This window comes from Drosophila mojavensis, unplaced genomic scaffold (assembly GCF_018153725.1).
Source record: "Drosophila mojavensis isolate 15081-1352.22 unplaced genomic scaffold, ASM1815372v1 contig_136, whole genome shotgun sequence".
Taxonomy (NCBI): Eukaryota; Metazoa; Arthropoda; class Insecta; order Diptera; family Drosophilidae; genus Drosophila; species Drosophila mojavensis.
In genome coordinates this window covers 9,851,169-9,871,724 of record NW_025318667.1, presented here as the reverse complement: position 1 = coordinate 9,871,724, position 20,556 = coordinate 9,851,169, and the positions used below count along the sequence as shown (strand labels likewise).

The 20,556-nt window shown below is 40.7% G+C and overlaps 4 protein-coding genes and 1 non-coding gene across 7 annotated transcripts; 2 read left to right on the top strand and 3 right to left on the bottom strand.

Moving 5' to 3' along the window:
- Positions 1 to 580: 580 nt before the first annotated feature.
- Positions 581 to 2,849, bottom strand: LOC6585097 (probable ATP-dependent RNA helicase DDX56). Its single transcript, XM_002010701.4, has 4 exons — positions 2,716 to 2,849; positions 1,907 to 2,649; positions 1,230 to 1,697; positions 581 to 1,157 (listed from the first exon to the last, which is right to left on the bottom strand). The coding sequence occupies exons 1-4, from the start codon at positions 2,776 to 2,778 to the stop codon at positions 731 to 733; spliced, it is 1,701 nt and encodes a 566-aa protein (XP_002010737.1). The 5' UTR covers positions 2,779 to 2,849; the 3' UTR covers positions 581 to 730.
- LOC6585098 lies at positions 1,773 to 1,864 on the bottom strand. Its single transcript, XR_047766.2, has one exon. It is a non-coding gene; the product is annotated as a small nucleolar RNA Z30a (small nucleolar RNA).
- Positions 2,850 to 4,033: 1,184 nt separating the features above from the next.
- Positions 4,034 to 8,869, bottom strand: LOC6585096 (peroxidasin). 2 transcript variants are annotated; one of them, XM_015161066.3, is made up of 7 exons: positions 8,764 to 8,869; positions 7,897 to 8,185; positions 7,717 to 7,800; positions 6,502 to 6,948; positions 6,260 to 6,437; positions 6,031 to 6,167; positions 4,034 to 5,522 (listed from the first exon to the last, which is right to left on the bottom strand). In XM_015161066.3, exons 3-7 carry the CDS (start codon positions 7,796 to 7,798, stop codon positions 5,410 to 5,412), a joined length of 957 nt encoding a protein of 318 aa, XP_015016552.1. In that variant the 5' UTR covers positions 7,799 to 7,800; positions 7,897 to 8,185; positions 8,764 to 8,869; the 3' UTR covers positions 4,034 to 5,409. The 2 variants fall into 2 exon arrangements, with proteins under 2 accessions (XP_015016552.1, XP_002010736.1); XM_002010700.4 differs by lacking the exon at positions 8,764 to 8,869 and having other exon boundaries at positions 7,897 to 8,400.
- A 407-nt stretch (positions 8,870 to 9,276) lies between these two features.
- LOC6585095 (very-long-chain 3-oxoacyl-CoA reductase) lies at positions 9,277 to 13,438 on the top strand. 2 transcript variants are annotated; one of them, XM_002010699.4, is made up of 6 exons: positions 9,277 to 9,600; positions 9,938 to 10,489; positions 10,619 to 10,665; positions 12,458 to 12,533; positions 12,603 to 12,943; positions 13,030 to 13,438. In XM_002010699.4, exons 2-6 carry the CDS (start codon positions 10,327 to 10,329, stop codon positions 13,363 to 13,365), a joined length of 963 nt encoding a protein of 320 aa, XP_002010735.1. In that variant the 5' UTR covers positions 9,277 to 9,600; positions 9,938 to 10,326; the 3' UTR covers positions 13,366 to 13,438. The 2 variants fall into 2 exon arrangements, with proteins under 2 accessions (XP_002010735.1, XP_032588518.1); XM_032732627.2 differs by lacking the exon at positions 9,277 to 9,600 and having other exon boundaries at positions 9,802 to 10,489.
- Positions 13,439 to 13,884: 446 nt separating this feature from the next.
- Positions 13,885 to 20,016, top strand: LOC6585094 (sorting nexin-25). The gene is made up of 12 exons (XM_002010698.4): positions 13,885 to 14,752; positions 15,071 to 15,210; positions 15,372 to 15,468; positions 15,536 to 15,670; positions 15,727 to 15,903; positions 15,965 to 16,137; positions 16,211 to 16,617; positions 16,677 to 17,414; positions 17,476 to 17,649; positions 17,711 to 17,848; positions 17,904 to 18,584; positions 18,657 to 20,016. Exons 1-12 carry the CDS (start codon positions 14,670 to 14,672, stop codon positions 19,104 to 19,106), a joined length of 3,393 nt encoding a protein of 1,130 aa, XP_002010734.1. The 5' UTR covers positions 13,885 to 14,669; the 3' UTR covers positions 19,107 to 20,016.
- The last annotated feature ends 540 nt before the right edge of the window (positions 20,017 to 20,556 follow it).

The following is a 20,556-nucleotide window of genomic DNA, read 5'->3' as shown; positions in this document are numbered from 1 at the left end:
CACAAAGTCAATAATGTATGAATGTTAACTATTTCAATGACAATAATAAAATGTTAAAACCAAATCATTTTCTGTTTTGATTTGCTGTTTGCAATTCATTGCGAGGGTTGCCTAACAAACATAGATATAGATAGATCTAATGATCCAGTTGAACATTTCTTGATTTGCCCTCAAGGTATTTCTTGTTATTTTTATTTTTTTTGGGTCACCCTAAATCTGTTCCACTTTAATGCATGTACTTTTTATCGCTGATTAGAGAGAGACAGATGTAATTATGCTATTATACTATATAACAGTTTTGATTGGATTTTAGTATGGTATAGTATTTTTTTATAGACTGGGAGACGCAATCTGGCGAATTTTTATTCTGTAATTCAGTATTTTTGAGGAAGTATTTAGGGAAAATTTGCTATATCACGCATATGTGACGACTTTATATATTTCTTAGGTATCACAGAGAGCAGTGAACTCAATAGACAATAGAGTATATGATTGAATGGTTCCAGATATCATATCGAGAAAGATAACATTGTACAATCGAATTGAGCCACAATAACCAACAGTAAACATTTCTACACAGTTTAAAATGTACTTGAATGCACCTGTATTTAGTTAAATATACAAATATATATATATTGTATAACTAATTCTCTATTCTATATGCCTCACAGCTCGCATAGCACTACACAGAGGTATTCCTAGGGCTAAAAACAAAACTGACTAATCAATATTAAAAGGCTTTCTTTCTCTTCGGCACATTGCGTCGCTTGCCATAGTCCACCTCGCTGACCATCAGAGGATCGTTGCTCTGTCGCTGGTAGGCCGCCTTGGCACCAGTTATGCGCGCCTGCTTTGGTGCTGATTGTGCTGTGCTGTGATTTAGAGCAACGCGTTTCAGCGCGCTAGGCAGTATGTATTCGGGCACATGGGCGAGATGCGATTGTACTTTAAGGGTGCGCGAAGGCTTGTCATGGCGCAGCGCCATCAGATCGCGCTTGTTCTCCTCGAAGAAACCCTTGAGCTTCTCACAGTTTAGTATCTCAGTTTTGATCTCCTTAATGCGTGTATCGTGGACCGCAACGCGTGTGGCAGCACGCCAGCAATCATTGGCGCGATAACGGAACGCTTCCACTTCCTCCAGCTTGAATTGATAGGGCCTACAAAGGGAAGAGTATTCAGTGTAAGTATACGATGATATGCGAGCGAAGGTCGTGCTGTAGTTGTTTTACTTGATGATATTCTCTGTTGGCTTCTGTGGCTGATCCGATAGTGCATCGACTGTCAGATGCGGCTGCTTGCCCAGAGATATGCGTAGCTTCTCCTCCACTGCCTGATTGATGGGCGCCTCCTTGATGCTGACAAAGGACAGAACGGAGCCTTTGTTATTGCCACGAGCTGTGCGACCAGCTCGATGTATGTAGGAGGTAACGTCGCGTGGAAAGTCAAAGTTGATGACATTATTGACACCCTGAAAGTCGATGCCACGCGATGCGCTCGACTCATGATCGTTTTTCTGTTGACCGCCTTTGTTCTTCGTTTTGCCCGCCGGCTTCTCCAGCAGATGCTCATCGGAGGCAATTATAATGTCGTAGACACCACGATTAAACTGATTTATGGTATGTATGCGTATATTGGCGGGCAGCTCTGAATTGAGAACGCACGAGCGTATGCCAAACTGTTCCAGAAACAAACGTACTCTAGCGGGAGGTAAGAAGAGAATGTTGTTATAGTATATGCATTCACCAGAGTCTCAATTACAATAGCCTAATGAGAGCCATCAGAGAGAAGATTAGTCAATGGTCATGCGTGCGCCAATTGTTGCCAATTGCGCAATCCCAAACTGAAGTTGATTTCATCATCGGCTCAAGATTCAGTTGCTACAGATGCTATAGCCCGCTTCACTTACTTATAGCAGCGATCCACATTGTTCACAAAGATGATGCTCTTGCCCTGGATGAGCATTAGCTTCAGCAGAGCATACAATATGGCTGGCTTCTCGTTCTCCTCGGCTAAGATGCGATGATGGCTGAGCTGATCGAGAGACACCAGATCGGGCTCCTCTAGTTTCAATGTGACCGCATTGTGCAGGCAGAGACCCTTCATGCGTGCGACATCGTCGGAAATGGTGGCCGAGACGAGCACCGCTTGATAAATGGGCGGCAAAAGTTTGATTAACTTTTTAAAGTCCTTCTCATAGCCGAAGGCAAAGATTAAATCTGCCTCATCCACGACCAAGGTTTCGATGTGCTTCAGGTCGACTATGTCTGCATGGGCCAATATCTTTGCGGGCGTTGAAACCACAATGTCTGGACGCTCGGCGAGTGCATGGCGTTGAGTGGCCGCGTCATTGGAGCTGCCTGCAATGTCTGTTACACGCACCACCTTGCCACATGAGTCGGACAGTTGTTCGATCACCTGGCGAGATTGCCGGCACAGTTCTTTGGTGGGACAGAGCACCAAGGCGCTGACACACTGTTCGCTGGAATTCAGCTTGGAGTTGAGAATCTTTTGGATGAGCGGCAGCGCATAGGTGGCCGTCTTGCCGGAGCCAGTACGAGCACGCACCACCACATCCTTGCCCTCTAGCAGCAGTGGAATGGCCGTCGACTGGATCAACGTTGGTTGCACCCAACCCAACTGCGCAATAGCCTGATTGAAAAGGGTAATTGGGGTTAGATAAGGCGCAAAAATTAGTTATATATAATAATTTGTTACCTTTAGTATGCGTTGGTCTAGCTCCAGTTCATGGAACTGCAGCAATTCCTTAGCTTGGCTCATTGTGCTCGCAGGAATTATTCGAAATGCGTGTAGCGTGCAGTCGGCAGCATGCGAAAAGGTAGCACAGTGTTGAGAAAGGTACAAAAAAGTGACAACTTATCGATGCTACACATTTAAAATATAAATATATTTAATAGCTATGCAAGTATGCTTGACACTTGCATGCTAAGCTAAAAATATTATTATTGTATATTAAACCTTATTTACGGATATTATTCTACTATTTTAATACACATTTAGGGATATTAAAAACATCGATATATTTAAGCGATCCCGATACAGAGCTGCAAAACATTTAACCTGTCTCTGCTACTAATATGTATATTAAAAAATATAAAGCTATTTTTACTTTTCTAACTCTTTTATTTCAACGTTGATATGCATTTAATTTTACAAAAGATATGCAATGAGTGTTGAGCAACTATCGATTACTTGCACATGCTTACCTGCAGCGACATCTGGCGGTTTGAATATTAAAGTGTTTGCTCGATACTATCAAATAATCGATATTAACTATGATAATATAACGGCTAAATAAAATTTAATCATAAACCGTTTGAGAAAATTAGTATTGAAGGTTTATTTTTTAGGTTTTTGTATTTTATTTTCTATTCAAAATAAAAACTACATAAATTGATTTTAAATTTTCTTTTTTTTTTTTTTTTTTTTTAATAGAAAAAACAAGTGTGTGTGTATATGTGTGTGTGTAATATGTTGTTTGTATGTGTATGTGAGAGAAGTTGTATATGGGCTCGTGTGTATCATACAATTCTGCATTATTTTAATATTAATGACGGCATATGACATTGACATAGACATTGGCCGCATACATAAATACTTTTTATGTAGTTATTATATAATATCAATTTTGGAATCATTCTTAAATATTTTATGGTTTTCTCATGTTTTATTTATATATTTATTATTATTATTTTTTTTTTGTTTTGGTTTTTTTTTGTCTGTAACCAAAATGCTTCTAAAAGTTTTCGTCACTTTTCTTTAGTCTCTAAGTATTGTTTCGTTATCTCACTCCAACATTTTTGTTTTGTATTTAAGGGCATACACCATAATAACCATAATAATAATAGTATTTTATAATAATCATAATAATAAGCCAACCAGCGAATAGATTGGCATCAATTGAATATTTTACATTAACTAGTCTGGACCTTTTCAAAATTAGCCATGTTTTTTCCTCTTGTTTTTTTGTTTGTTTTTTTTTTTTTTTTAATTCTTATAATTTAATTTAATTTTATTTTTTTGTGTTTAAGCTGGGCTTTATTTGATTTTTATATATAAATATTTTTTGGAAAGAAGTTGAGTTGATGTAAGAAATAGGTGCACTAATCGATAGGTAATATGTATATATGAATATTTTATGAATGACTTAAGATGCAAGCGATTGTGAAAAAGCGGCCAAGCATATTTGAAATATTATATACCCTATATACTATGAAATATGAGAACGGTCTATGCGTATGTGTGGGAAGAGAAGCATAAAAGAAATCAAATGAAAGAAACAAATATAATAGCTGTGTATTACCCATTGGTCCGTGTTTACCTTGGATACATATACATATATACATATACGATACATATGTATATAATATGATCTGCCAACAGAGCAACTACATAAAGTCTGGTCGAAATTTCATCAATTGGTGCCGCAAGCCAAGCCAATTAAATCGAAAGGATATGTCTCCATTTGGAATGGAATTAATTAATTAGTTCATTATTAATATTATTATTATGATTTGTAAATATCTGGGGGTAACAACTACTCATACACATATAAATAAATATGTGTATATATCGATTAGTTTCATGTGCTATATCTTTGAAAAACTTAAAAACTTAACAATTCCAACTTTTCGCTTTCGCTCTCGCTCTCTTATTATCATCAAACATAATTCGTTAACTTTTTGCGGAAAATAAATGAATTTCATTCTGTTGTTCTTCTTCCTCTACCTTTTTATCTCACTCTATGTTTAAAACTAATTGCATCCAAGAATGTTCCAATGATCCCAACTGATATGCCGTACGATTTCAAGAAGCTACAACCATTCACATCAAGCATTATATACAATATATAAGGAAAGAATGTGGGGCTGTGGGGGGTGGGTGGGGGAATGTTGGGAAATGCTTGCTTTATATATAAATATTTATCTGGTATAGCCAACGCAAACCAAAAAAACACGGCCACAACTCATAAATTTCAATTTGCAAAATGAAATTTTCTTTAGTTTTTCATTTTCTTTTTTTTTTTTTAAGGTTTTCAGAAGTTTTTACCTTCTGTATTTCGCATACGCCCTTAGATACGATCTATGTGTGCTACATCTGACTCGTAGTGTATCGTTACATCTCTTAGACTTACAACTAGAGTATTCATTTATGCTATGTACGTTTAAACAACCCATTGATTAGAGTAAAAGTTGAAAATGCAATCCTGGACAAGATTCTTAGATTTTCAATTTTCATTTTTGATTTTTGTTTTCGTTTTCGTTTTTTTTTTTGGTTTATGCATTTTCTCATTTTCCACTTGCACTAAAACTTATTCAAGTTTTTCTTGTTTTCAATTGTTATTATTATTTTTGTTTTCATCCTGTTCTGTTCTGCCTAGCCAGAATGTTGTCATCGCTGAAAAGGCTTGATCAGAGCGAATACTATAAAAAACACAACCATAGTTAGGGGACTGGACATGAATCGAGTCCCATTCGCATGTTGCATGGCCGCTGGCTCCTCACCTGAAAGCAAATCGGAATCATTTATGTTATATATAATGGCATTCGCTCTAAAACTGCCTGTCAAAGTTAATGTTAGCAGTATTTCTCTAGGTATTTCTGGTAATATGTTTCTAAGATCCACTCTTGACATGCGCCTTGCATCTAAATAAGCTTCAGCTATTTGGCAAACACTGTTCTGTAAATTTGACGATCGCATAAGCTGCTAGTTAAATTTTGACATCTACCTTATATGAAGCAAAGTCAGATCTTAAGTAGGAGTCAACACAGTTTCTTTTGAATTGTGAATTGTGAATATTTCAGTTTATATTTGTATTTATAATCCAAGAATCATTTCAATTTAAGTTTCTGCCTATCAAACAACGGTTTTTATATAGTTTTATTTGACATGCAGTCAAATATATATATCATTTTCTAAAGACGCTTTTCTTAACTATCTGTCAATTTTCTGCCACAGTCAACATGCTTGACATGCAGCTTAAAGTCAAAGTTATCTTCCATTCGGACTTACCGTTAAGCACATGCACTACAACAGTTTCTGTTATCTCATTGCCCAGCATGCAGGTGTAGTTGCCCGTGTCCTGTCGATTCGCGTTGGCTATGTAAAGACGACTCAATGCCCTGCCGGGCAGCATGTCTGTCTTAACACTAAGTAGGGATAGATGCAGAGGGACATAGGATTAGAGCATATAAGTATGCACATGTATATATATATAGGATGGGAGTAGGAATAGACCTACCTAATGCCACCTCGACTGGTATCGTAGTTGAGCGAGCGCTGGCCGTGCCGCCAGGTGATGTAGGACGATGGATGCGGTATCCTTGAGATGACGCACTGTAACTCGATGGTGCTGCCAGCCTTGTAGTACTTCTCGGGCGTGGCCGATCCTCGCTCGTCGAGAATTTCCACATGAGGAACTGCAATGTCACCGACGAGTCATCGTTATGGGTCACAGACATACGATATTCTCCTGGGACTTACCAATTATAGTTAGGTAAACGAGCAGCACCAGCGGTGGGTGTGAGGACACTTGGCACTCGTATGGTCCCTCGTCCCGCTCGTTGGCATATTGTATCAGTAGCTTCCAGTCGTTGGGCTCCTCGAACTCCAGCGAGTAACGCGAATCGCCGCTGTACGTGTGCTGGCCGAAGGTGATCAGAGTGAGGTCCTCGCCCTTGCGCCGCATCCAGGACACCGTCTTGCCCTGCAAATCGTTGACGCGACAATGCAGATAGACATTCGAGGAGAGCTGGGTGCTTATATTAATTGTCGTATACGGGTCGGCGAAGAACGGGAATGGCTCGTGCGTGGTCGTCTCCGTGACCTCCAGCTCCTCATCTTCAGGCGTGTCTGTGAAGGGCGACGAGAACTCCTGCCAGAAGTTTTTCGGAAACGTATCAAACGGGTCTCCTGCTCGTGGACGTTTTACTGCAAACGGAAGTAAAATTTGTATATATGTATGTATATGTATGTGTATAAATATTGTATGAGTGTATGCAACAGGCGGCAGGCCACAAATCGATCAAACTCGATTTTCAGATTTCGTTTCTTTGGCATAACTCGGAAACTTTAAGAGGTATGAGCTTTACGTTTGGTATATAGCCCCGAATGAAGTGTTATCAGGTTCAATATATCATCTTTCTCCGATACTTCCCTTGGACAACAAGCTTTGGCAATTTGAATGCAAATTTTAATGATATGTAAATGAAAATTGGATGAAAATGCAAATGAAAGAAAATGGCACGGTTGACGAAAATCGCTTAAGTTTTGTGTGTTTACTTCAATCGAGATCAAACTGATAAACAAATTTATTCATAGAACTTAAAAATTATAAATGTATCTATGAACCGAATCGAGTCTGAATGTAATCGAGGTAAGTAACTGTTTCAAGTCTTAAGTCTATGTGGCTCTATAAATGTAGATAGGTGTATACATTTGTAAATAAATAAATATATAAGTATGCAGATATCGTTATATAAGGCTAAAGATATATAAGTAAAATTATTCCGATTATAATACATTTTGATCTTTGATTCAAATCTATAAACTTTGAGCTATACTATATCTTTAAATATATAGACATATTAATTAAATCTGATTATACGCATTTCCACAAATCTCATAAATTTAGATTTACCTAAACTTCAATTCAAAGTGCTCAGTGAGAAGAATACGAAGAATAATCTGAGAACTTACATGTCGTCGATGTAGAACCGGAGCCTATGTGATGTACCGATGAATATATAATTGCAAATATCCAAAATAATCTAGATTTCATCACTGTCATACAAAGATAGAAAATGCAAATATCAGAAATATAAATACATAGAGACATGCATGTATGTGTGTGTATATTGGGCATCGTCTATAACTCACCTAAGCATATGCGCACACAACAAATGTACTCGAATCCAATTAGAATATTTGATTTACGTTTTATCTAATCAGCGACATCTTCTTGACACGCTTTTGCTCTTGCTTGCCTTTTCGCTCCACCTCTTTCCTCTTATTTTCTTTTCTTTTCACTGCTTTTTTTGTTGCTGCCGATTGCTCCTGAATGCAATTTGTATTTATTTGTGATTTCGTATCCTTCACTGTCTGCTGCTTAGCATATTGCGATTTGCGTGAGTGGAGGAAGCTGCATGGATTGAATCTCTCTTTTTCACTGTGCGAGATGGAAGTAAAAAGGTTTTTTATTAGCTGCACAATTTCTTTGTCCCAGAGCTGTCTGTCGGTGTGTGTGTGTAGTGTGTGTGTGTATGTGTGTGTTTGTGTGTTGATTTCAATTTCAGTTTGTATTTTTCTTTTGCTATTTCAATATTTTTTGCTTTTTGGTTTTTTTTATGGTGAGAGCTATTTGGATGCTGCTTAGATGACCAATAATTGGAATGTAGGTCAGGTTGCGATATGCGCATGCCACAATAGTCTACTCTACTCTACTCGGCTCTCCTCTCCCCTCCCTTCCCATCCTCTTCCCTGATTTGCTCGTTTCTGTGAGCTACTCAACTCCAATCAGAGAACGTTTAATGAGCTCTCAAGTTTTCGATATGAGGCATTTCTTATTGGATTTAAGCACAGTTAGTGCACTTATTGTATATTTAAATTTTAATTTTAATGGCAATAACACTTAACAACAGGCAAATTCCACGTAATATTCTTTTATTTATACAAACTGACTTTTGTTATAAAATGCATGCATTTTGGTTTTCATTTCATTTTCATTTGTCGCTGGGTATTGCTCACTTTTAATGATATCATAATAGAATCTATGCCCATGTTGCAAGCGCCGGCCCGCCGAGACAACGTTGTTGGTTCGCACGCAATTCACACGAGACTGCAGGAGCAAAGGATTCGGGATTCCGTTTGCCAATTATGTGCCCTGCCAATTGCTTCCTTGCTTTCTCTCTCCCTTCCTCTCGATGGGCTTTTATCTGTTGGCAGAAGATGCCAGCATGCTTTACGCTATAGGGGCTGCTGTGGCGCCAACAGCACAGAGTTGCCAGACCGCTGGAAGTAGCTTAAAGGAATATAATAATATTAAATTATTCTAATTTACGATTTCATTCCTTCTCTTAAATACTTCTTTCATATACATATGTATATTTTGTTTCCTTTTTAGTTATCTGGCAGCTTAATAGTATGCAACTGTTATTGCTTACAGCAGCGCCATCTAGTGTGCTTTTTTGTTGCCAGGCAAAAACACTGTCTCAGACGTCGATGTTTTACTTGTTCATTACGAAAACAAACTTTAGGATATAAACAACTATTCAAAACACCACTCTATAATATATAACCTAAATTCAAGCAGATCACAAATATTGCATATGCAATACCAACTGCTGCGCCATCTAGCGGGCTGTTTTGTTGTCAAGCTAACACTGTCTTAGGATTCGCCGTTACGCATAAATTTGTAATCTTCTTTTGATAAGTGCACGCCAAAATTCGAGCAATCAAACCCACACACACACAACATCAAAATCGCAGTTTAACGCGCGTAAAGAATTATCGTCATCGGTTTGTTTTGATTTGAATTGTTGCTGTTGTGGCTGCTTCCTGCGCATGTGCAATTCCAGTGAGAGAGTAAGCATAGCTGCGCGTTTCTGTGTGTGCGTGTGTGTGTGTGAGCACATGTGCCCCTTATCGCTTAGTTGTTTTCAGTGGTGGTGCGATATGGCAAACCGAAATTTGTGAGAGAGCACGAGTCGCAGCCGAGCACTCACATTTGCACTCACTGACACACGCACACACACACTCATATGAGCAATTATGCTCAGTCGGCAAAAATAACCGTTCATTTCATTTTCCGCGTCATCGTTGGCATTTCATGCAGCGATTTCTTCAAATTTTCAATAAGACATTTCGCTGCCCACCATTAAAGCAAAGGCTAACCAATAAGAAAATTGTTCTTTTTATGTAGATTGGAAACGTGCGCGATACTGCTTTGAATATTAAGCAGCCACGCCGTAAATTTAATGCCAGACATTCAGTGAATTTATAAAATTCAATTGACGAACTCTGCCGAAGAGGGCAGAGCAGAGCAAAGCACAGCACAGAGCGGCACAGCACGGCGCGGTTGGCGTAGCCTATAGTAACCCATCGTCATATACACAGTGACGCGGGCAGCGCTGCTCATTGTGGCAGCGATTCGACTGAGCTTCCTCCACCCAGCGATTGTATTTAGGCAGCAAACGGAGTCCGAGACGACAGCAACGCAGCAAACGCAGCGGCTGTTCTTCCTCTTCTTCTTATTACTACAACTACTACTATTTGTCATTTTGTTGGAAGCTTTGAAAACATTGCAGTGCAATGGAGGAACATTCGCGTGTTTTAAGCATTTTGGGCGGCATTGCTATGAGCATTGTCGGCTTTCAGATCTGCCGCAAAGTCTTGCCCTGGATCTATGCAAATGTGCTGGGCCCCAGGCTGTGCGGCCCCTCGGTGAATCTGGCCGAGATGGGCGAATGGGCAGGTGAGTGGAGTACAGCCAGGCGGCTGCCATTTGCACTTTGTGCACGGCGCTGCGATAAGCGTAGTTCACAGTAACTGATAACGTTTGCCCCATTACTCAACCTGTTAATATTTCGTTCGTCTATTGCAGTTGTCACCGGTTCCACGGACGGCATAGGCAAAGCATACGCCAGGGAGGTACGTACGCAAGCGAGGGATGCATTGTGGCAGCTCTCAATAAGATTATAATTGGAGCTAGTTGGAGCCAGTCTCATAGAAAGTGCAGATTTAGCTTTAGATGTAGGCTACCATTATGTCATGCTGAATGCGGGCACATTATATATATATATATATTCCTGATCAATATAACAGATATGATCATGCGAGTTTCATGAAACTGTTATACCGAATGTAGCCTAGTGTCGGTTTTTTTTACTTGTATTGCTATCGTCCATCAATTACTAACTTTATTATGCTCCTAACCTAACAGTAAAACTATACTATCGTACTAATAATGTAAATAGGCATAGAAACTATATTATCGTCTAACAATATACATAGGCATTCGATTTCGAGCTCTTTTATGCAAAAACTCTTAAAGAGGCTACATAATCTTTACAATCTCTATATATAGCAGTCAATGAACAGTTTCGCTAGGGTATTTAATACTTTGTTTGGTTTTTTGCATATCAAAGTCTACGATGACTTGACCAATTCTGCAATGTAAAAAGCATATAAAATTAAACAACAAAAAATTTCTATAGAGAGTACAAAAAAGAGATGCAATTAACGATTTGCCAATTGAATATTAAGGCTAAGCTAGGCTGGGCTAGGGCTTAAACATTGCAAACATGACTCAGCTCTCAGTTCTATAGACTAAAGATCTCTGCTTTTTCAAACGCGCCAATGCACTTGGTTGCAATTTCGTCAAGTGCTAATTTTCTATTAGGCAGCTAAGTGCGATCACAGGTGACAAAACTTGGCAAATAATTTGTAGAGCTTTGTTTTCTGTTTGCTCAACTGCCCTGCAGTTGTTGACATTGCACTGTTCAATATTCAATATTCAATATACAAAATTCAATATTCAGCATTCAATATCCAATATCCAATATTCAGCGTATTTTGTGGTTCAGCTGCTGCTGTCAGCACGCGAATAGAAACAATTTGTTTGCTATGCCCAGAACTTTGGAACACACCAAAAAGCGAGTCGCGCCGCTTGTTGACACTGCGTTCACATATGATCTCTCGATCGCCTGTTCAGCTACACTACATCTGGGGCTTATGTTTCCCTTTCGATACAATTAGTATTCGATATACCCATTCAATTCTATTTAATTTCGTCGTCTTCCGCGTCTATATCTATATATATATATATATATATATATACTACCTGACTTCGTGGGGTCACTAACAAAACCGTTTCGTATTTCAATTAGTTGTGCCATTTATTTATAGATAGTCTTGAAGTGCTTGTGGGTTTACTTGCAAGTGTTACTAGAAAATGTTCGATATAATCTATTCTTATCATTTGATTTCTTTAATTTTACTGTCATTAGGGTTCTATTGATAAGGAAATTCCATTTGTATATGTAACAACTAGTCGTAGAGCATAAAAAATTTGTATATACATTATATAAATATATTAGTTATACATTAGCTATAATTATATAGAAATATAGTTATAACTATAATATAGGACTTATATAGGAGAGATATTGTTGGATATATATTATACATATCAAATACTTACTATCTACATTTATACAAATTCCTTCATCCTATGTAGATCTTCGAAATATCATAAATATGCTGTATAAAACAGAATATTGAATATTTAGATGGATGTTTATGTATACATAGCTAAAGTAATCCTAAGTGTTACTCACATAGCCAAGATTTATAAACATTCTAAGCACTAACATCTACAGATCTTAAGCGACCTTCAATCTATCATAAAACTCAACTAAGTTATTGCATATTTATTTTCTAGTTGGCGCGCAAGGGACTGAAATTGGTATTGATTTCGCGATCCTTGGACAAGCTGAAAACAGTAGCCAAAAAGATTAGTAAGACATGCATATATGGCTAATAGTATAAGCCTGGTTTGTTAACTCAATTCTGTGGCATACTTGCAGGCGAGGAGTTCGGCGTCGAGGTGCGCGTCATCAATGTGGACTTTACCAGCGGCGTGGATATCTACGACAAGATACGCCAGCAGACAGCTGGACTGGATGTGGGCGTCCTGGTGAACAATGTGGGCATCAGCTATAGCTATCCCGAATACTTTTTGGACTGCTACAATGCCGATCCGAAGTTTTTGTGCAATATCGTTGCCGCGAACATACATTCCGTTACCCACATGACGGCCATCTTCATGCCAGCCATGGTGCAGAAGCGCAAGGGCGTGATCATCAATTTGTCTTCAACAGCGGGCGTCATACCCAATCCCTTGCTCAGTGTCTACAGCGCCACAAAGGTGAGTGGACTCATACTAGAGAGTCATACTCGATGTATTTAGCTGACATATGATCTGTAATTCATTTATCCAATTGTGTTTGGCAGGCATTTGTGAACAAGTTCAGCGATGATCTGCAAACTGAGTACAAAACCGATGGCATAATTATACAGAGCGTGCAGCCTGGCTTCGTGGCCACCAACATGTCGAAGATAAGTAAGGCGAGCGTGTTTGCGCCCACGCCTGAAACGTATGTAAAATCAGCTTTGGCGACGCTTGGCATTGCCACTCAAACTGCTGGATATTTGCCACATGCACTGCTTCAACTGGTCATACATTTTACAGAGGCTGTGTTCGGTGATCAGTTTGCTAGAAACGAAGTTCTTAAGAATATTTTAGGTACACGTAAGCGCGCCCTGCGTCGCCTCGCTAAGGAGCGATAGAAGCAATTCATTTCCATGTAATCATATCCCAAAAAAGAAAAACCAAAAACCAACAACAACAAACAAACTTAAAGGCCATTACGAATCTAAAAATGGTAAATTGGGCTAAGGACGGGGGTAGAGAAGCAGAGAGGACTCGAGACATTCGGGATGGGAAGGCATACAAATAAATTCTAAGTGATGCCTGCCATATGTGCCGCCATTTATATATAGACGTATATATATATATATATATATATATATATATATATATATATATATATATATATATATATATATATATATATATATATATATATATATATATTTATTGAACAACAAACAAACTTTTACCAATACCAATAACTCAAATGTTTTCAAATTCAAATAAGTATTGTTAGTTTTGCAGTGCAAATAAATTGGAAACCTAAAATTAACGGTTGTTTTATTGAAACTCGGCAACATCTATCGGTCGCTGGTAGTCCTCGTGGCGGTCTGTCGATATGTCATCGAATTGGGCCTACAGCACAAAATCCATATTATCGCTATCGATATGAAATCAACAAATCCAATGGCACCAACACAGTTGGAAACTTTGATTTTGCATTTATTGTATTTGTGATTGTGATTGAAAGTGGAAGTGAGCGCCACCGCGTGATGAATAATTACGGCCACGCCGCTTGACCAACGACGGACGCGCCAACTCAAATTCCAATTCATTATTATCTACGCAGCAGAGCCAACGGCAGCAACAACGGCAGCAGCAACACCAACATCACCAACAACAACAACAGCAACAACATAGCAGTAGCCGCAAACGATTTTACGGAGGCAGAGCTGCAGGCAGCAATCGTTGTGCCGCTCTTATCATTCTTATCGTAAAGCGCGCCGCCCCCTTTGGCAGTTATCAATATCAACTTGTTGCTATAAACGCAGCACGGATGTTCTCTGATCCCTGAAACCAATCCAAGATCAAATTCAAGTGCAATAACGACGACGACGACGACGACGTCATTTTTCGAATATTGAACGCAAGGGCGGAGAGCAGAGGGCGTTGAGCGTGAGGCGTGTGGCGTGGGGTGTGGGCAAGGGGGTGGCGGAAGTGGTTATAGAGAACTATTTTTAATAGTGGCCAGACGACACATTGGAGGACATGACAAAAGCGACAAACTAAGCAAAAAAAGCAACGCGTCAAAAATGTATACAACGCATAAAATATTCAAATACAAAGCAGACGCAACAACAGCAATAATAACAGCAATTGTAAACCATTAGCCCACACACACATACACTCGCAGATCTAAGGAGTGGAACAGCTGGCAGCAATGGAGAGACGCCGCCCGTTGTTTCCCATTGAACCCGAGCCGCCAACAACGCCCACACAGCGCCTGACCCAGCTGGCAACGCGGTAAGTGAAGACGCTGCATCGACTTTAAATGCGTACCCTCGTGTGTGTATCCTTTACGGCATATGTAGGAATGTGTGTGTGTGTGTGTGTGTGCGTATGAATGCCTAATGATTAGTGATGGGCGAATGAGTTGTTGTGGAGGCAGTGGGTGGGGGAGATAAGGTGAAGTCTATCGGTCATTATTATTTATAAATCGGTTGCGCTTCCTGCCCACACAGACACACACACACACTCTCTCTCTCTCTGTGTCTCCCTCTCCCTCTCCCTCATCAGATTTCGATTTCAGTTTCAATTTCGATTTCGATTTTTGGCTTTCAGCGCGCTACGTGCTCTGCAAGTAAACTGGAAGATTATCATATCGGGCATAGTATCGACACTGTTGGCCGTTATTTGGTATTATCCAACGTTATTTCTGTTCTTCGCATTCGTCATCTATTCCCTGGTGCTGGTCTTTGCAGGTAAGTGAATAGTGGCTATCATATTATCAGACAGCGAAACCATATATCCAATAATCTAGTCCATGACTCATTTCTTATCAGCTCTCTGCCCATATTCCACATAAATATCTGAACTAGATATTCACCTTAATTAAAAATTTATCTTCCGTCTCTTCTAACAGCTGTTGCTGGCACCGTCTACATACATTATATATTTACGACCAATGAGCCCACAAAGCCCAATCGACTGCCCTCTAAGCTGCTTTACAATGCAACCAAGTGAGTTGCATCGCCCTTCCTCTATATAGTCCTTGTCTTAACATATGTACAATCTATTCGATTGCAGAAGCAACATCTTCGATTTGCCAAATCCCATTAAGAATCCATCGAATTTACCCCTGGTCTTTGGCAAGACCGTCGATCTGCAGCTCCAGCAGATCATCGAGTATGTGCTCCGCGACTTCATGGTGCCTTGGCTGGGGTAGGTATCTCTCTGAAGGGAAACCCAATCGCTCTAATCTTGACTCTGTTTGACAGCTATGTGGTGACCAAACCGAAGCTCATCAACGATATAATACGTGAGGATCTGTGGAATGCCATACAAAAGATCCATGAGCGTGCCGCCAAAATGGATCCAGCCAAGATCATAGCCGTGGACATGGTCAATCGGGTCACTGTGCATCTCGAAAAGATACGCATAGCCGAGGCACGCGCGTAAGTATATTCAAGGAAAGCCACTTCAATTTCTACTAAGTTCCAATTTAACTCGTTGCAGTGCGGAAACGAATAACGCGCCGGTGTTTAGCACCAATCTGTACCTGGTCGACGAGGAGAAGGAAATGGAGTTTCTGCGCAAACTGTGCGAGATTATGGTCATATTGCTGCTGCCACGCGGCTACTCCTTGCCGCCGCTCAAAGTGTTGCTCAGCGAGATGCTGTCCTATAAGAGTATGTGAATTAGATGGAGCATATATATATATATCAACATATTAATTAATTCCACTCGTTCTTGGCCCTGCAGTTTTCTTTCCCATGATCAAAATGCTAACTGCTCCGGACTACATTAATCAAAAGATTGTGCAGAACATTGAGACACGTCTGGCCGCAGCAGCGATAAGCAAACGTAGCTACGAATACGCAGCCAGCTTCGAGGAGTTCCTGAAGATCATCAACAACTCGGGCAACCTGGAGGAGCTGTCACTGATACGCAAGAGCATTGTAAACGATCTGATGCATGCCACGAGTATGCAGAACTTACAGCGTGCCAAAGGACTCGATCCAGATACCGAGGATCATACGTTGTCCAAATCGGAGCTAACGGCCGCGGTGCGGCTAAAGCGCTACGTTCAGCAGCTCTCACTGGCCAAGAGCCAGTGCGAGAAGAATCTGGCCAAGTTTGGCTGGAATGGCAACTACTCCAGCGATACGGCAAGTGAAACGCCCACCTGTTCTAATCATAAAGCTAAATGTGTTCGTTCTCTCAATAGGATCTAACACTGATGGAAATACTTAATACGGCTGTGGGCAGACGATTCTTTACGCTGTTCCTCGAGCCATTGAAGGCCAGCGCCCTGGTCGGCTTCTATCTGGCCGTGGAGGAGATGAAGCATGCGCACAAATCGGCGACCCACCAGCTAGGCACAGAGATCTTCTACACATACATTCGAGTGCCCAAGCCAGAGATACAGATTGATAAGCACGAGCGCAAGCTAATCGAAACGTTTGTGCTAGGCGATGCTGGGCCAGATATCTTCTATGATATACAGCGCAATATATTGCGCACCCTGGAGGACAAATACTATCCGCCGTTTGTGCTGAGCGAGCAGTACCGCCAGCTAAAGGAGGCGCTCGAGTCGAACGAATTTAATGATCCCACCTTGCTCATGTGCCCCACAATGCTCGGCGATGCGACCGACGACGAGCAGGCCATCGTGGCGGATGGCCTCAATGGCGGCAGCATGGCTCCAGCGGCCATCGATGTGGCTGCACACACTTCCTACGCACGCCGGAAGCTGGAGCAGATACAGGAGCGCATCGATAAGAAGAACCAAGCGCTCGACGCGCTCAAATACTCAGTGAAGCCAGAATCGAAAGTTTTGCAAATACTCGAAAAAGAAATGGAATGGCTAAAGAGCGAGAAAAGACAAACGGAGGCACATCTGCGCCGCACCGATGCCTGGACCGAACACCTCGGCAAGTGGAAGGCAACCATACAGAGTGTCGAGGTGAGTCCATGATGCAGGCAACGAGGAACTGTGTGATATCCGTTTCTTAATATGGTTTCAGGTCTCTGATGAGAAGGAATCGCTGCAGTTCATGATTCTGGTGCATGTGGACGAGGATATCAATGCGCCGCCAGCTACAAAGAATGGAGACAGCAGCACGGGTCGACCACAAAGGCGTCGTCCATCGGGCATCTCTAGTGGCTGGGTGGTAATGCGATCCCTTAACCAAGTGCATGTAAGATTCTATATCAACTTTCCAAATGTGCAACAAAGATAATAGAGCTGATCTCTCATAGGAGCTGCAACGCAAGCTGCGACACGTGAGCTCCAATTTGAAATCCTTGGATCTGCCGACGAACTTTAAGTTCTTCTTCTTGAAGACGGATCGACATGCACAGGAGAAGGCTAAGGGGCAGATACAAAAGTTTTTGAACGTGAGTCGACGTGAATGAATTCTGTGTTCCGTTATCTAATCCTTAACACTTGCAGTTCATTCTGGAGGATGATCACTTGAATGGCAGCGAGGCCATCTACACCTTTCTGAGCCCCAGCTCGGATCATCTGAAGCAGACGTTGCCCTCGCCCAAGAAATCCAAATTCTCGCTCTCCACGCTATTCAAAAGCGACACGGCCAAGGCGCACGAGTCGAGCAAAGCCAGCGATCCGTTCTGGGGACTGCAGCGCGATGATGACGACATGTCCAATTATCTGGATGGCGAGTCTAGCAGCGATGCGAAACTTCTCGCTGATCTGGACAGCAAGGATTCCATTGCCGAGCCCCTCTATGCGCTGATGGGCGAAATCTTTGACATGGGCGGCGTATTCAAATGGTTGCGCAAGAGCATCATCTCGTTTGTCCAGATCACCTATGGACGCACGATCAACCGGCAGATACGAGAGTCCGTGGCGTACTTGTTCGAGGAGTCCATGCTGCACAACTATTTCTCGGCCATATTGAAATCGTTTTGGCCCGGAGGCGTGCTTGCCTCGGCGTATCCGCCCCGATCGGAGGATATGAAAGAGATGACCACCAATGCGGCCAAGGCGCTGCTTACGGATCACATACCCGAGGTGCTCTGCAATCTGGTGGGCGCCCAGGCGGCCAAGCGTGGCGTTCTCAAAGTCTTCGATGCCCTGCAGAATCCCATGTACAACAAACAGCTCTTCTATGTGAGTGGAAATGAATTGCTTGATGATTGATGATAGATTTGATTATTGATTTGGCTTGCTTTACACTTGCAGGAGCTGCTCGAAATTCTGATGATTGAGTTCTTTCCCGAAATACGCCAGCTGAAGGTGAATAGCGGCAGCGGGAGTGGGAGTGGCAGTGGCAGCAAATTGAACACTGCCACAGCCGGTGTGGCAGCTGCCACCGCTGCTGCCGCTGCACTGGCTGCTGTCACGGCGCTGCCTATTAACTACAGCAACAGTCACAATAGCCATGGCGCGAATCATGCGGCCAGCTCCACCGCCTCGTCATCGAGCTCAGCAGCGGCTGCAGCTGCGTCAGCCCCTAAGGAGCATTATCATCAGCCGCCGCAGCAGTCGCCGTATCACCAGAGCTCTGCACAGCAGCAGCAGCAGCATCAGCAGCATCAGCAGCAGCATCTGCATCATCATCCGAGCTCTGCACAGCAACAGCATCATCTACTCCATGGACATCATCATCATCCAGCAACGGGCTCCAAGTAGAGCTCCATTGTTTTACAACTTAAGCATTGACTTTTTAATTGTGTTTCATGCTCTCTAGCGTGCTCTTTCTAACCCTATTGCCAGCTCGCTCTGCAGCATGGCCAAGTCTTTCTTTTCCTTTCCTTACCTATCTTTTTGTGTGTGTCCATTTTAATTGTAGTACTATTTACATTATGTGGCTTAGGATTAACAAATAACTGAACCTGTACAAACGTTGATTCCCTTCACTTAACCCACAGCTAAATGTCCTTCCTTTCGGCTATCTACATTTATATGTCACGTTGTCCCTTTGTTGATTTTGTTAGGCATTACGTTATACTTGTAGCGCAGAGTAATACTCTATAGAGTGATTTGTGTTGTTTGTTTAATTAGCTTCAGTATTAAGCGTTACCAAATTGTTCCATTTAGATCACATTCCCCACTTATAAGAATTAATGGATAACACCCCCTCCTCCTATAAATCGAGCAAATTTTTTGGTGCCGAGGCCGCGTTCAGATTTAAACTGGAGTCGAACTATTGTGATCTTAGCAAGTAAACAGCACCAAAAAATATATAATAATAATTAATGAATGAAATGATATGATATGATATATGATACACGATTGTAATTGTTTGTAAATGAAATCCGTTGTGAAATGTAATTGATTTTCTGGATACTAAATGTTTAAGCGGCAAATGTAATTTAGCTAAACCAAATATTAGCATTATATTTACATATGTATATGTATACGTATATGTATATGTGTGAAAGTCGTTAGTCGGGCGACGGTTAAGACATTGGATTGTATAACTAACTATTTATGTATATTGCAGTTGCAACGTTTTATGTGTAAACAATATTAACAACAAACAAAACAAACATAAACAAACCCAGACCCAAGCGAAATAAAGATGCTAAATATTTATGTAGTTTGTTATTTTGCATCTTTTATTTACAAATCTTAAACTACATTTTTTACAGATACACAACTCTATTCTTTAGCCTTAATACTTATAAAGAACTTAGTATTCCATGAACTCTTAACATCATTTTGATGACTGCCAAATCTATATAAATCCTAGTCTAATCTTGAGTTTCTTTTTTCAAATTTATATAGTACAGCTATAGAAATTGATCTCTTCTTAATACAGCTATATACTTTAATTTATATGCTACAAGCATTATTTTGTATTTTGGGTTAGTTACTATAAGATAACGTTCTTAACTATCTAACAAATTTGGTTTCCTTATATAGTTTTCTTTTGGCTTCAATTTAGACTGTTTTATTACAGATATAGATTTATATGATTTTAATTTCTATATTAAAAATATTATTGAGGTATTCAATTTTAAGTTAGCTTCTAAAAGACTCAGTTCTTAACGATCTAACTATTTGGTTTGCTTACATGTTATTTTGTTCAAATTTAAATTCCATTCTAATTCATATATAGATTTGTATATAAGTTAAC